The 14,430-nt window shown below is 42.1% G+C and overlaps 1 protein-coding gene across 1 annotated transcript in view; it reads left to right on the top strand.

Annotated features, from left to right (window-relative positions):
* SH3BGRL2 (SH3 domain binding glutamate rich protein like 2) overlaps positions 1 to 14,430 on the top strand; it is a 52,392-nt gene that overhangs the window by 10,862 nt on the left and 27,100 nt on the right. The window contains exon 3 of the mRNA XM_071417393.1: positions 1,906 to 2,622. Within this exon, the coding sequence (XP_071273494.1) occupies positions 1,906 to 2,622 (717 nt within the window). The remainder of the gene's footprint in view (positions 1 to 1,905; positions 2,623 to 14,430) is intronic.

Here is a 14,430-nt window from a genome sequence, read left to right as displayed (position 1 = left end):
GAGTTTATCAATTCTGGCTATGAGTTTAGCCGCTCAGACTCTGTTTTGAAGTTCAAACTGTAGGAATCTACCAACCCAATGGCTGCAGGAACAAAAGGGAGACTCTAAAAACAATACAAATGAAAATTGTGCAGTGTCTTGTCTGTCATTTTTCCCCCAAAATTTTTGAGGATTTATACAGCTTATAAGCACTTTCAAATGAACTGAAATGAAAATTGTCTGTTTTCCACATGGGAAAGGAGACAGTATCTGTGGCTTTTGGAGCTAACAAAATAGAGGATTCTTATACGAAGAGGAAACAATCTTAAAAAATACCTTAATTACAGTTTTTACAGTTCCATTAGAATTCTTAATTTTCTTATTTACAGCTCATGCTTTTTCCATATAATGCTATTGCCACATGTTTTCTCTGGGTTATTGGTCATGTGTCAAGGCTGTCTCTGAGATGTAGGAGCATTCTCTTCTTCTATTTAGTGTGAGAGATAAAGATGTCCAGCACCCTTTGAATCAGTGTATCATTTTTTTTTGTGCTTTGCAGTATTTATGAAATATATTAGTGAGCAGAACTTATTAATATTATAGTTTAAAGCTATGTATTAGTGCTGTGAGTGAATAATGTACAACCAGCTGCAGTGAATTGCCCTGATTTTGTTTCATAAATTGAGAGTACAGCCAAAACAGAATATTAAACCCAATATTTTCTAGTAGTGAGTAAATAGAGAAATATGTAGGAAGTAAGCACCTCCATCTTTTAAAGAAAAACTTTGAGAAATACAGTAAAATTTGTTGTCAGAAATAATCCTGCAGCGTGAAGGAAATTCACTGAGTAAGGTAATGGGAATTTTCCAGCAAATTCCTATAATTACTCACCTATCACAGAATTTTAACAAGTTGCTTGGTGCTGCCTTACAAACCAACATAAAAAACAAGTTTGTCTTCTTTGCTGCTTTCCCTGGTCATTCAGCAGCAATTAAACAATAAACACTTGTCGTTCACCAGTTTGTGGTTCCCATAGTAAAAGTTATGCTCAAGTGAAGACAGGAGCACTGAAGCCAGAAAATCTTAACCTTTGTACCTAAGTGCACTCTAATAAAGTTTACTCTTTTTTTCTTTCAACAAGCACTCTCATGAAAGCAAAGTAATGCATACATTTCTGCAAGATTGGTACTTGAATTCCCATTTTAGGACTTTATATTCCTGATATTAAGCTCCAGTCCAGAGGACAGTGAAATCAGTAGGAATCTTTCCAATGAATCCGACAAGATAAATCAAGCTCTAATTGAGTACAGAGTTTTATGGCTCCTGCTAGGTACTTTCCTCAAGAAATTCAAGATTTCAAAATAAATAATCAATATTAAAATGTACAACAAGCTTTGAGGATATATTTAGCAGCAAGTCGAGGTCTGTGCTTAGTCCGAACAGTGGAAATTCACTGAGGGGAGTGGCAATGCAAAGGTGTGAAGGAGGATGACACAGCACACTTCATCATTGGGGTGAAACTGTGAAGGGGAAATTTAGTCAGAGGGAATGAGCAACGATCTGGCTGCATGCAGGGAAGTAAGAGGATGGGGTTATGACTGTAGTAACATGTATAAGGTTGTGAACTGTCTGGTTCTTGACTTTATTTAAAGGCAATCTGCATCCTCATAGACCCAAAAACTGATGAGGACTGAGTTGCCCTTGGTCACTTGCAGATGAGCTGACTGATGAAAGGTTATTTGGGGTTATCTGCTTATCCTGATGATTAATAACATGTGTTCCACAGCTTTTTATTGGAACTGTACATCCATGCCAGAGAGTGAAAATGGGCAGCGCTGATTAACTCCTTTGGGATATATGGCATAGGACAGTCTCTCACCCACTGTCCTGCCTCTCCTGCCTTGTCCCTGTTGCTTGCCTTGACAGGATTGCCTATCCAGAACGGCTCACTTTCCACCCTTTTGCCGCAGTAAGCGGCGATCAAGGGGCCAGACCCGGACCCAGCGGATCAGATCTGGCGGCTCCGCATGGGGTAGGAGGATCAGGAGCAGCCTGAGCTGGAGGGAGGAGCAGCCTTCCTGGCAGGGGAGCAATTTCAGACGTTGCTCACCTCGACCTGCGGGCAGCGCACCTGGAGGGCGGCACAAGCCCCTCTCGGCCTCTCCCAGGCGCACGGTGGCAGCGGCAGCCCCGGGCGCTGGGGCGGGCAGGCTGCGGCAAGCCTCCGTTTCCCCGGCAGCTGGGGGCGGGCAGGCTCCTTCCCGGCTCCCTCCCGGCTCCGTGCTACTGCTGTCCCCGCCCGGGGAGGACTACAGCGCCCGTCGGTCCCTGCGCGCCGCCCACACACCCCGCCTGTCGCCGCTATCGCTGCCTCCTGCCAGCCGGGAGCCGGACCCGGCTCGCCCGAGAGAGCGGGGCTGCGCGGCAGGGCAGGGCAGGCAGGGCAGGGGTGCCGCTGCTGCGGGCGGTGGCCACGCTCGGGGGCGGCGGCGAGGTGGAGCTGGGCGGCCCCGGCCCCGTCCCGTGCGGGGGAACGGCTCCTCGCAGCCTCGCTGCCCCGTCCCGAGCGCTCCTGTGGCCGCGGCTCATGAGGTGAAGATGGTGATCCGCGTCTTCGTCGCCTCCTCCTCGGGCTCGGTGGCGGTGAGTGGGGGCGAGCGGCGGGGAGCGGGGAAAACAGCGCGGCCGCCGCGGGCAGGGCTCAGCCTGCGGGGCCGGGGACCGCGGGGCTGGCAGCTCGTCCTCCCCGCCTGCCCAGCCTGCCCTCGGCTCCGAGCCTGGCCCCACACGCCGGCACGGACCCGACTCCGTCCGTGGGCTGCCGCCCTGGGACGCGGGGCTGAATTTGCCGCGGTTGCGTGTGCGATGGGGGCGGAAAAAACTCTCCTCCGCAAGGCTGCCGAAGCTTAACTAGTTCGTAAATTGCCTTTGGTAAACCAGGTACCCCGAAACCTTTGTAGGGGACAAACCTTGGGTGTGTTTAAAGGGTCTTAGAGGTCGTTAAGTGGGGCTAAACTTTCCTTGTTGGAAGGCGACCAGCGCCGCGGTGCAGGGAGAACATCCCGAGGGAGCCGAGCCCGGGCAGGTGCGGTGCCTCGGTGCCTGCCACCCACGGCAGGGTGGACAGATAAATACAGGAGAGCCTAGGGACAGGCTGCAGGCCACCAGCACCTCTCTGCATTAAGAAGTACTCTGGAATAGGTACAGCTCTTCTCAGACTCACTTTAGAAGGGCATCACTGCGTTCTCTGTTTAATTGAAGCTTGTACATCATTCACTTGTTTAATTAATTATGCGTGTGACCTATGAATTTCTATATTTTCATACAAAGTGACAGCTTTCTGTTAAGGGAATCTAGGCATAAAGATCCTACTGAATTCGTTCTTTAATAAGAAACATCTCAAGGATTTAGATATAATTGATATTCTTTATGCTTCGGCAGTGAGGCAGCAGCACTTTCTGTGTTGCAGAAGGACGTAGCACATTCCTGTCTGAAGGTTTATTGTGTATTCAGTTCCTTCAGCCTTTTACTGTGTGGATTTAGTTTTCAGGTCAGTAACATGATGACAGGTATGTGTTCTGATATGTTTTGGTGTGAAGTGTTCAAAGTGCTTAGTAGCTGCATTACAGCTAATAAAAACTAATTATCCATTTCAGTAGCCAACTGAGTAAACACAGCATCTTCAGAATCCATGTCCATCAAGCATCCATAAAAGAAACATCATCTTCCCTGCATGGGCAGTTGGTTCATGCTGTGGTAGCTTAGCATTGCTGGTTTTAGTTTCTGTTTCATGCCCCATGGGCTGAGCAGTATACATACAGTATACATTCTGTTTTCATTGGAGGGCTAGAAAAGGGCCACGTCGTTCACTCACCCCCATCTCCAGTCTGCAAGGAGGTTACTGATAGGAGTTTTTCATTCTGCTCTCTGCTTACCCTGTCTGGCTGCAAGGTACAAATGCAGTTGGCAGAGCAATATAATCCTCATAACTATCTATTAACCCAATAAAATCTGAGTTTGACAAGTAATTTAAATTGTGCATTGGTTCTCTTGCTGACTTTTTTTCTGGGTTGGACAGCAAGAAGATGACAGAATATGGGTAATAGTTTGCATGCTGGTGATAGTCAACTTTCTTCATCTAGTCAGTAGTACATCTGAGTGCAGCTTAGCCAGAGCAGAACAGATGATTCGGTGATTGAAGGTACTGTTACAAAGGGCCAGTGCTCTGACATCTCTTTTCTGTCAGTTTTTTTCATCTGTGTTATCACAGCATTAAGACTTTTAATTATGGGCTAGGTTCCTGCTGTTCTCAGTGTTGCATCATGGAGCCTTTCCTTTTTTTCCTCCTTTGCAGGGGGTGTCCTTAGATCCAGGCTAAGGATGGAGGAAAATGATGAAGAAAACACTATTATTAGCTAGTTATGTGGGAATCTGCATCTGGAGAAGAAGGTGGTTACCGTATTTCATGTCTTTAAACAGTTTTAAGGGAAGTTTTAAACTTATTATAATCCTTCTAGAACTAAACATTAGTGAAAGGAGTTTGAGTCATACAATTGTCATCTCCTCCAGCCTTCAGCACTATATCAGCTATTTTTTGGGATCCTGTGCAATTCATGAGACAGAATTATTTCCCCATCGAGAAAAAATGAGTACCCCATATAGATCCTACTCTGTGTCCTACTAAAAATGGTGTCAGACTCCATGGTTTAATTTCTACCTCTAACTTGAGTCAAATTGTAGGCTAACTGCTTATAAGAGTGGGTGTTTCTCAGATTAGTATCTGACCTGCTGCAATTGACCAGAAACTTCTATATGTAATACTGGCTGACAAAAAAAAAGCAGTGTCATTGTGACGTAATTATTTTTCCAATCTTTCTAGAGAGACTTTGTGAAATTAATCTTTATCTTTAAATGGAAAGTCCATGTAGTCTCTAGTGTAAGCTTTTGTTTTGGCAAATATAATGAGCTAAACTCTTTGTGTATGCCTCCTCTCGAAATCTTCAGAATACCCAGGTCAAAAGATAGGCATTTGGCTGAAATATTCCTGAGAAATACGCTGATTGTATACTCAGAAAAGGCTTTACTTTGCATAAATATAACTTTATCTGGAAACTACTAAAGTATTTATTGATCTTGATACTTGGTGCAGTTTGCTTTGGGTTAAAGAAGATAAAAATATATAATTGTCACACATAATTCTAAGTGTCTAGTGCATAAAGTATTTTGAGGGTCATTCCAAAGAATGAGAAAAGGAAGTAATTAAAGGGAATGAGAAGGAACCAAGAATAATGTGAATTGTCCCTTCATTTGGTTTTGGAGTTCTCCCTGCAGCATCTTCCAAACATCTGAAAGTTCTTAGACCCCTGAGAGGTTAATTGTTGTAACTGCTTTTTGTTTGTTTAATAAAACTTGTGACTATAAATGCTTCACGAGCTTAAAATAACTCCCAGATCCCAAAAGGTAGTTGTTACTGGAGTGGAAACCTTGATCTTCAGTGTTTAGGGAAGCTGGACAGAGGGTTTAGCCTGTAGGGACGCTGTACAGAACTTGGAGACCTTCGTGTGGGAAGGGCGCGGGAGGCATTGTGCGTGCGGGTACATTTCTAAATCACCTCCTGTTGTTCTAAGCCTGCATTAGGCAGATTCAATCGAATCGCAGTGTGAAGCCTCTGAATAGGCAGACAGGCATGTTTCTACAAGCCTTACTGTCTCCTGCTCTTTCTGACCTGAATTTCTACTTGTGTTGGTAAGCTGTGTCTCGAATTCCAAGCACTTCTTTGTAGGGCTGGGGAGGCAGGCTTTGCTGCTCCTCCCTGATAAGGACAATCATTGTTCTTTTGTGCCTAAGAGAAATGGTACTTTAAAAGTAGCCTTTGCTTTTCTCCCTCAGCAGTGCTTCGCTATTTTCAGGAAATAGTTTATGCCCGTGTTTTTCACCAGATCCTTCCCAGATGACTGTCATTTTATCTGTTTCACTTTCTCCAGTCTATCAATAAGAATTTACACTTGTGCTACTGTACTACATACAGACTCATAGTTAAATAGTTTTCAGTGCTTTAAAGCAGCTTTACCTTTGTCAGGAAGCTGGTAGTATGAGCTAAGTAACTTTAAGCTTGGAATTCCTGCAGTTATCTAGAAATGCCAAACCAGAGGAGACTTCAGTCTTGCAGTTAGAAGACTGAAGATCAGGTAAGGGGAATATCACTGAAGAGCTGTTAAATAATGGAGAACCTTCAAACAACTGCTTCACTTGTACTTTCTTCTTTGTGGTGTTAATTTGTTGAAGCTTCATCTGTTGAGCTGAACAGATAATATAGGGAAATTAGTGAAATAATGGCACAGCAGGCACAATCTACTTTGACTAGTGAGATATGTGAAACAATTTTCCATTGAAATTTTTGTATGTTCACAAGATGAGAAAAACAGGTTACTGAAATGAATTCCTTTTAGTTCACAAAGATAAGTGCTGGTCAGCCATATTCCTCAGGAGAAATGTTTGGGAGGACAGGAGAGTTTGGGGAGGAACAGCAACAACCTGAAAAGAATAGACTATTTTAAATGACCAAAACTTGGACTTTGACTCTTGCAACTGAAGAGGATTATGGATTTTTTTACTAGGAAGCTCGATAAGATAGGTGCAGTTATTGTTAAATAGTTTCTATAGCAAATATTGGCTTTGTGAGACTAGCGCTCTCTTTTTGATTAAGCGTATTATGGAGGTCAAATGAGTTGGATTTTTTGTTTCCTGGAATGACTTTAAATCACATTATAAAACTTTGGAATGTCAGAATAATTATAGTCATGTTTGTTTGGTTCACTTGTGGTTGGGTAATGTAGTGGAGACAAATACAGTGCTAGCATTCTTAAGGCTAAGCTGGTTTCCAATGGATGAAGAATTTGAACTCCACCCTTGTTTGTAAAAAGTCATTGTAACTCAACATTTCTCATGGCACTTATCAGGAAGATTGTGCTTCTTGTTGGACTTGTGGAATAAGTTAACTTAGAATATGTCACTTCTAGAATATCCACCATCTTAACTTTTTTTTCTTTGCCTCTCTTCACCCAAAAAGCACAACAGTCAAAACCGAAAGTGATTTTTTTTGAGTGATACAAGTGCCTTTTGAGAAAACAGTATTAGTTATGGTGGTCATTTGGAGGGATTTACAATTTGTTGAATGTGATTTATGCAAGTTCAACTAAAAATAATGAGCTTTGTAAATGTTACATATTATCATGATTTTTTTTTAATATGTGGATTTTGTAAAATCAGATCAGAGCAGCAGGTAAGCTAGCTTTTCAGAAATGAGACAATAGTCTTTACAGTTGGAAGTGATCCTGAAATATTTACCTGGGAAGTAGCAGTATTTTAAGTGTTTAACCATAGTATTGTCTACATCTGTCAGCATGCTGAGGATCCTGTTGGATTGGATCCTCAAAGCCTGATTTATGAATCCCACACGAACCTCATACTGTGTCACTTCACCTTTCAAGGTGGTGGTGCTTTTGGCTGTGCACCTACAGAGCACTGCTGTAACCACAGCAGTGATACTGGAAGAAAAAAGCTGGATCCTTGCTCAGTCACTGGACACATCTTGGATATTAGCAATTATATTAGGTGCATAGGAGAGATGTGGGGACTTTCTGGATCTAATCCCTTGACTTCATTTTTCCTCAAGTTCCTTATTATCAGGTCAGGTGGCTCATTCATTTTTGCTGGCTTCTGTCAGTCTTATTTTGCAGGGTTATGGCAGAGAGAGCCTGAGAGTCTTATTCATGACTATGAATTCTCTGAGGCAGGGAGGTCGATGTTGAAGGCTTTAGCTGATTTTCACCTTAAGGACTCACTGTTTGCATCTAGGTTTCAGGTCTGTATTCCAAATAAGTCTAAACTCTAGTTCCATTCTCCTGCCTTGTGGTGGAGAGAGCTGTGAGCCTGTGAACAGCAGTTCAGATAATTAAGGAATGTGTTCAGGGCTCAGCTGAGTGTGAACCCTAGTCACAAGGATGCAGGCTGAATTTGTGTATGGTATTAAGTACCTAACTGTTGCACCATTCCTGTATGCTCTAGTGCTTTCCAAATATTTACACTTCTTCTTGGCAGATAGATCATGTCAGAAATAATGCTGCTTTAAAGAACACACTTTGGACTACGCAGTGTCATGTGCAGAAAGTTTCTTACTGAACTTTGATTACAATCAGCTGTAATAAAATTTCAAAGGAGGTATTGTTCTGACAGCGGTTATGAAGACTGTTCCCCTTTGTTTTTCTATAGAGTCCAAGTCCCCAAATGGACATACTTCACTGATGGTAACCTGTTCTCCCTAATCTTCCACCCAGATTGTTAAAGTCTAGAAATTATTTTTTCTAATTCTGGTCATAGTGCTAGTGATTTCTGGATGTTGTATATAACTGAATTTGATTATAATAAATGAAAAAGCATATTGAAGTAAAAGCTAACTTGCATGCAATATATACTTGCAATTTATTAGTACAAGTTATTCAGGAATGTTCAGCAATTGGGAGTTGTGGGAAAAAGTAGCATTTAAGAAAGTTCTTCATTGTATAATATCAGTATCACTTTTATGTTTATTGATCTGAGTGCAACTTGAAGATAGAAAATTGTCACTGAGCTGGTAACCCAGAGTGTACCTCTTCAATAGCAAGTACTCTAAGGGCAGCAGCTTCCTCACCTACCCCTCAAGTGTTGGCCCCCTAGGGGAGTCTGTCCAAAAGGAAATGCTGCAGTCATTGTTTTTCTTATAGTGTGGAAACTTGCTAAGAAGAGTAATGAACACAAAAACACAGTACTCCATGGAATCTATTTCTAGTTGAAATCTACTGTATCCAAAAAAACATGGCCATGTTCAAGTATGTCAGTGTTTTTTAACAGCTTAATTTTTAATGTTTTCCAGAAGATAGTTACCATTTCACAAGTCCCTTAAGGTGGCAAACTTTCTTCCTTGGCAAGATGAGGGTAAATGTAGAGGCGGTGGTAGTGTTTCTTACCTGTGACTGTCAGTGAAATTGATCTGCAGGTAGCTGCCAAAGCTCAGAAGAGCTTCTGAATTTCTCAGTAGCTGAGACATTGTTTCCATTATTTTCTCTCTTGGGGTTGGTTTGTTGTTTAGTTGGCACCTGTTGGATGGGCAGATGAACTCAATTCAGAGACATGAGTCGCTGTTGCCTGTCATTTCTGAAAACATCAGATTTCAGTGTGTCTCATGCAGATGAGCAAAGGGTGACCTGATCTTTCAAGGAATGGCTCAAAGTTGTTGGTCACTGAGCAGAAGCAGTGACTGAGATACAAATATTGTACAGGCAACTCCTTTAACATATTTTGTCTTATTGCAAGAGAATACGGACACAAAGCTTCCTTTCTTGTCTTATGTGGGCTGTAGACCTTCATCTGTGAAGTATTTTGGGGTGAGATCTTTTAATTCCTCTGTTCAAAGCTGTGGGAGTCTTTCCACACAGGTGTGCTACTTTACTGTAAGATATTTATCACCATTCTGAAGGGGCTGAGTCTAAGGTGTGTGGGTATCCTCCTTTTGTGGTCATAAGAGCTACAGTGATGAGGAAGCTACTCAAAACAAGTTATTTCTATCTCATTAGTGGGGGAAGGGAAAATCAATTCGATTTACATCAGTAAACAAGCTTATTTAGTCTAAATTTAATATTGTACTTCACTGTAATTGAATTTGGGAGAAAAGAAAGAAAAGGGAGTAACTGTCTTGCTAGCTGATTTCTGAAGAGAAGTTCTTCGGAGATGCAGGTTGTTCAGGGAGTCAAGTGAATCATCAGTGACAGTGTGCCCTTCTGTTGCTGCCCATCTGCCTTGGGTAGGACAGACCTTGTCTTCACAGTTAAGAGTTCCAGGATTTGTTATTGTTGGTTTTGCTGTTCTGTCCCTGGATAGCTAACACCCATCAATCCTACTAAGACAAAATGAGAAAACACAAGGTGTTTGTCATTGTATTGCAAGGAATAAACTTGCAGGAGTTAATGCCTGGGAGTGACATTTGCATATGTATCAACTTGTATTTTGTTTGAATATGCATAGGTAGATATGTACTTTTGCATGCACACACACACACACACACACACACATATGTATCTCCATACCCACATATCTATTAAATGGATATTTGTATCTCTTCATATATATGTGTATATATATATATGTATGTTTATGTATGCATACTTGAACCTTTGAATCACTGATAGATGCTAATTATCCCTCAGTAAAAATAAACCACTGATTTTAGCATTTCCAGCAGAGAAATAAAGTCCTGATGCCTTTAGGGTGCTCAAGATATGTCAGCATCTCTCAGGGCTGTGTCAAAAGTGCCTGCTCCTTTATTGCAATTGTGGATGTCTATCTTCAGTGTAAGCTAGAGAGCAGAATTCATGGTGCTTGCTCCCCTATCTCTATTATTCTATGTTATTCCATGTGTCTGGTCTGTGCTTGAGAGCTTTATTTATGTACCTTACTTCAGCTAATGAGTTGTTTGCAGAATATCAGAATAGTTATACCAACATAAGATACACACCAGTATGATTGGGCTGGCTAAGGGGGACATACAATGGAATAAAATAGTTCCCTTCCTGCCTAGGAAAAAGGTAACATGGGTGTAAACAATGGTACAAAGATTTTTATCTGACAGTTTTGACAGGGATGACAGGGGCACTGGAAGACCTTAGTGCTGATAACCTCAAAGTTGCTCTCTGCCTGTTTCAGAGCTCTTGGGCTGAATTCCTGGCTGTGTTCTGGCCTCCTCCATCACAGCTGAGCATTTGCCTTCGTGGATGCTGAGGTGGCTGAGTGATACATTGGCCCATGGAGCTCAGCATCTGCAGCACCAGGCCATGCTAGTTGTGCCCCTGTCACAGGGGTAATATAGCTTAAGGCAAGCTTCTGCTTGTGGCAAAGCCCTGAACACTCACAGTTTCTGGCTTTCTGAATGTCCCATTTCATGGGATTGTTCTGTTGCAAACTCTGCCAGCAGTGTTGCCCTCAGGGCTTTTGTTTGTGAGAAGAGGCCAGAAACCATGAACCTGTACTTCATATTAAATGCAAATCCAAACATGATTTGGTATGTTCCATTCACACATACTAATTTGCTTTCCCATTGGCTTTTGGATTTTCATGCTGTTACAAAAGGGCAGAATATTGTTTACCTTCATATGTTGGGAGATAATGGACTGTTGTGATTCTTTTCACCAGTCTGTGTAGCACAGGTCCTCTGAATTCACTGGGTGAGTCCCACTTGAAGCAAGAAAAAGTGACTCAGAAAAAAATTAATCAGGATTTAACAGGGGAAATTCTATTAAAACTTTCACAAGTTTGTTTTGTTTCCTGGCATTTCAGTATGCTGCAGAGAATCATATTGGGTATTATCAGTACTATTAAGACATTTATGAGTGATTATTTGGAACAATTTAGTAGTAACGTTACAAATCAATTAAAGACTGGTTTCTTAATCTGTGTTTTTCAGAGAAAATCAAGGGAGTTTTTGTGTGCCTTCATTTGAAAGGAAACTGCCTTTGATCTGATGAACAGTAGAGCATCAGCAACTGAAACCTGTCATTAAATTGCTGCAGGGTTAGTGAAATTATCATCCCTGTCCAATCTAAAGAAATGCAATTCAAGTATGCTTTAAACCTTTGATCTGGATCTGCATCTCCTAAGGTCAGATAGTCTTTCTGAAACATCTCTAATTGAGTGATCTGATAGGTTTATGTAGAAACAGCGACAGGAGTGGCATTTGAAGGGTGTAGATACCATCACATTCTTCAGTAGGAACCAGCTAGGAAGCTAAAATTAGGTAGAAAAGAGATACAAAAGTAGTCTTTGATCAAAGAAGACAGCTGCTATGAAGCCCTGATGTGCAAGCAAGTCCCTTCCTGCTCAATCAAACTGCCTTGCCTGCAGCAAGGTCTCTTTTCTAGTGAAGGTTCCCAGCCTCAGGCCCCAGGGAAGTCTGGAAGTCAGTGGGCTTATGCAGCAGTGGTGTTCAGCAATACCTTTGGCTATGTGGAGGTGACTCCTCTTGACCTTACACGAGATGTGTCTGCAGTTTATGGGATAATAATCACCTGGCTGCTGTGTTTGGGGATGCACCTTGTCACTAAGAAATGGGTCTGCAGAAATATAAAAGAAAAAAGAATTTACAGATACAGAGCTGCAAAACCACAAAAAGCTACATAGATAATAGTTGCATTAGTTGAAAGAGGAATAATGTTGACATTTATTAATAAGGTTAGAAACCTTGTTCTGCTCAGTTGAGTCAAAGATAATTTTGTTACTGATCTGAATAATAGCAGTGGCAGTCAGCTCTGGTTTAGAAAAATCCATCCTCCTAGTCTTACAAAAACATGAGAAAATGTTGCAGTAATACAGTCCAATTTTATCTGAAATACGACATTTGTCTCAATCCACAGTGCATTTTTCTGTTGAGGTTTCATATAGTGCTGAGAAAACCTGTAAATATCTGCAAAAACGTAGCACAATGGAATCTGGATGACTTGCATTGCTGTTGCTGCTGGTTTTTTAAAGTGCATTGTCAGGGGTGTGTATATCTGTAGTTGGCAGAATGACACATCTGTGCTGTGTGGATAGTAACTGTCAGGGGAAAATAGCAGAAGCATTGACAAGTTTGTTTCACAAACTTGTGTTTGAAATTCTTGGGAGCATGTTGGAATCAGAGTATCTCTGCTCCTTTAAGGTGAGAGAACAAGTAAATGCAAGCATAAGCCTTCTCAAGGAAAGGCTAAATGTTTTTTTCCAAGTGGTCAAGAGCACTTATCATTCCCCCAGATTTATGGAGGGGGATTAGTACCTGTATGAGAATAATATGGCTGTGACCTTGTTTATGTAGGAACAGGATTCTGCATTAAACCCAGCATGCCACTGCTGGGCTAGACAGTGCTGCAGTCCTCAAGCTTGCCTTGCTGTGCCTTAAGCCCTCTGCCTTGCTCTCAGGAGACTGCTGCACGTGGCATCTTATGGATCCACGTTCTGCATCCACTGGCTCTGGTTTCAGAAGTAGCTGGAACAGCAGTTGGGTGTACCTGGGTGTTGGGCTGTGGGCCCTGAGTGACAAAATCTAAAGGGTGCAGCTCATGCTTATGGAAGGAGGTGGCCAGAACTTATATCTTGAGCTGACAGAACTAAGACCCCACCCAGATGGAACAAGGCTAATTGCTTGTACCATCTCCTGGTAACACACTGCTAGGTGTTTTTTATCCATTCTGGTAGAGAAATATTCCTATGCCACTGGGTTTTGCTGCTTAAAGCTAATGAGAAGGAAGAAACATGACCTGCATTTTTAGTGCTGAAAATTTTCTTTTGTATCTCATTTGCAATAAATACAGAAAATACAGCTGGGAATGCTTTATTCATTGTGACAAAACAACATGACTGATAAATACAGAGAACTAGTTCAAACACTTTCTGTGTTCTGCTGACTCACCTCATCACAAAAAAAAATCAATTCTTTGTTTTTGTCTTAAAAGTTCAGGTGGTCAACATGTTACATAATAGGAAATGTGTGTGAATCTCTTGTTAGGGGAATTTTTTGTTTTTAAACTTTTATTTTTCTTCACAGAATTTAGAGTAGAATGGAATATTTCAGTTGGAAGTAACCTACAGTAATCATCTAATCCAACTGCTTGACCACATCAGGGCTCACCAGAAGTTAATTAAAGCATGTTATTAATGGCATTGTCTAAATGTGTCTTAAACAATTGCAAGCTAGGAAGCCTGCGCCAGTGTTTGACTACCTGTGAAGAAAGGCTTCCTTATGACAAGTCTGAACCTCCCCTGACAAAAGTATTACACATCCCATCACTGGATACCAGGGAGAAGAGATCAGCACCTCCCATTCCACTTCCCCTCCTCTGCAAACTGTAGGGAGCCATGAAATCACCCCTCAGCCTCCCTTTCTCCAGTCTAGACAAGCCCAGGGCCCTCAGGGGCTCCTTACAGGACTTTCCTTCCAGCCCCACCACCAGCTTTGCTGCCTTCCTCTGGATGAATTTAAGGACCTTCACATTGTTCCTAAACTGTGGGGCCCAGAACTGCTCGTGATACTCGAGGTGAGGCAGCACCAAGGCTGGATGCAGTGGGATAATCACCCCTCTGGATCAGCTGGTGATGCTGTGCCTGGTGGGCCCAAGGCTGTGGGGTGCCCTCTTGGCTGCCAGGACACACTGCTGAGTATTAGAGCATTTGCTTACTTTCCAAAACCTGCTTATAAAGCTATTTCAGTGAACTTTAATCAATTACCAAATATTTAATGTTTTAGGAAAATAAAGAAACAAAATGGATTAATCATGTTTTACTTCCCAAAATCATAATTCTACCAAGCAAGCTGATGCACACAACAAAGCAACATCTCTTAATCCCTGCAGATTTTTAGCTGTAGCAATTTTGGACTCCCATGTGCAAGAT

Source organism: Agelaius tricolor, unplaced genomic scaffold, assembly GCF_023055355.1.
Source record: "Agelaius tricolor isolate 1412-34295 unplaced genomic scaffold, bAgeTri1.0.p SCAF_1, whole genome shotgun sequence".
In the NCBI taxonomy this organism is placed as follows: Eukaryota; Metazoa; Chordata; class Aves; order Passeriformes; family Icteridae; genus Agelaius; species Agelaius tricolor.
Note: the sequence above shows the minus strand (reverse complement) of the source record. Positions and strands in the feature narration are given on the sequence as shown.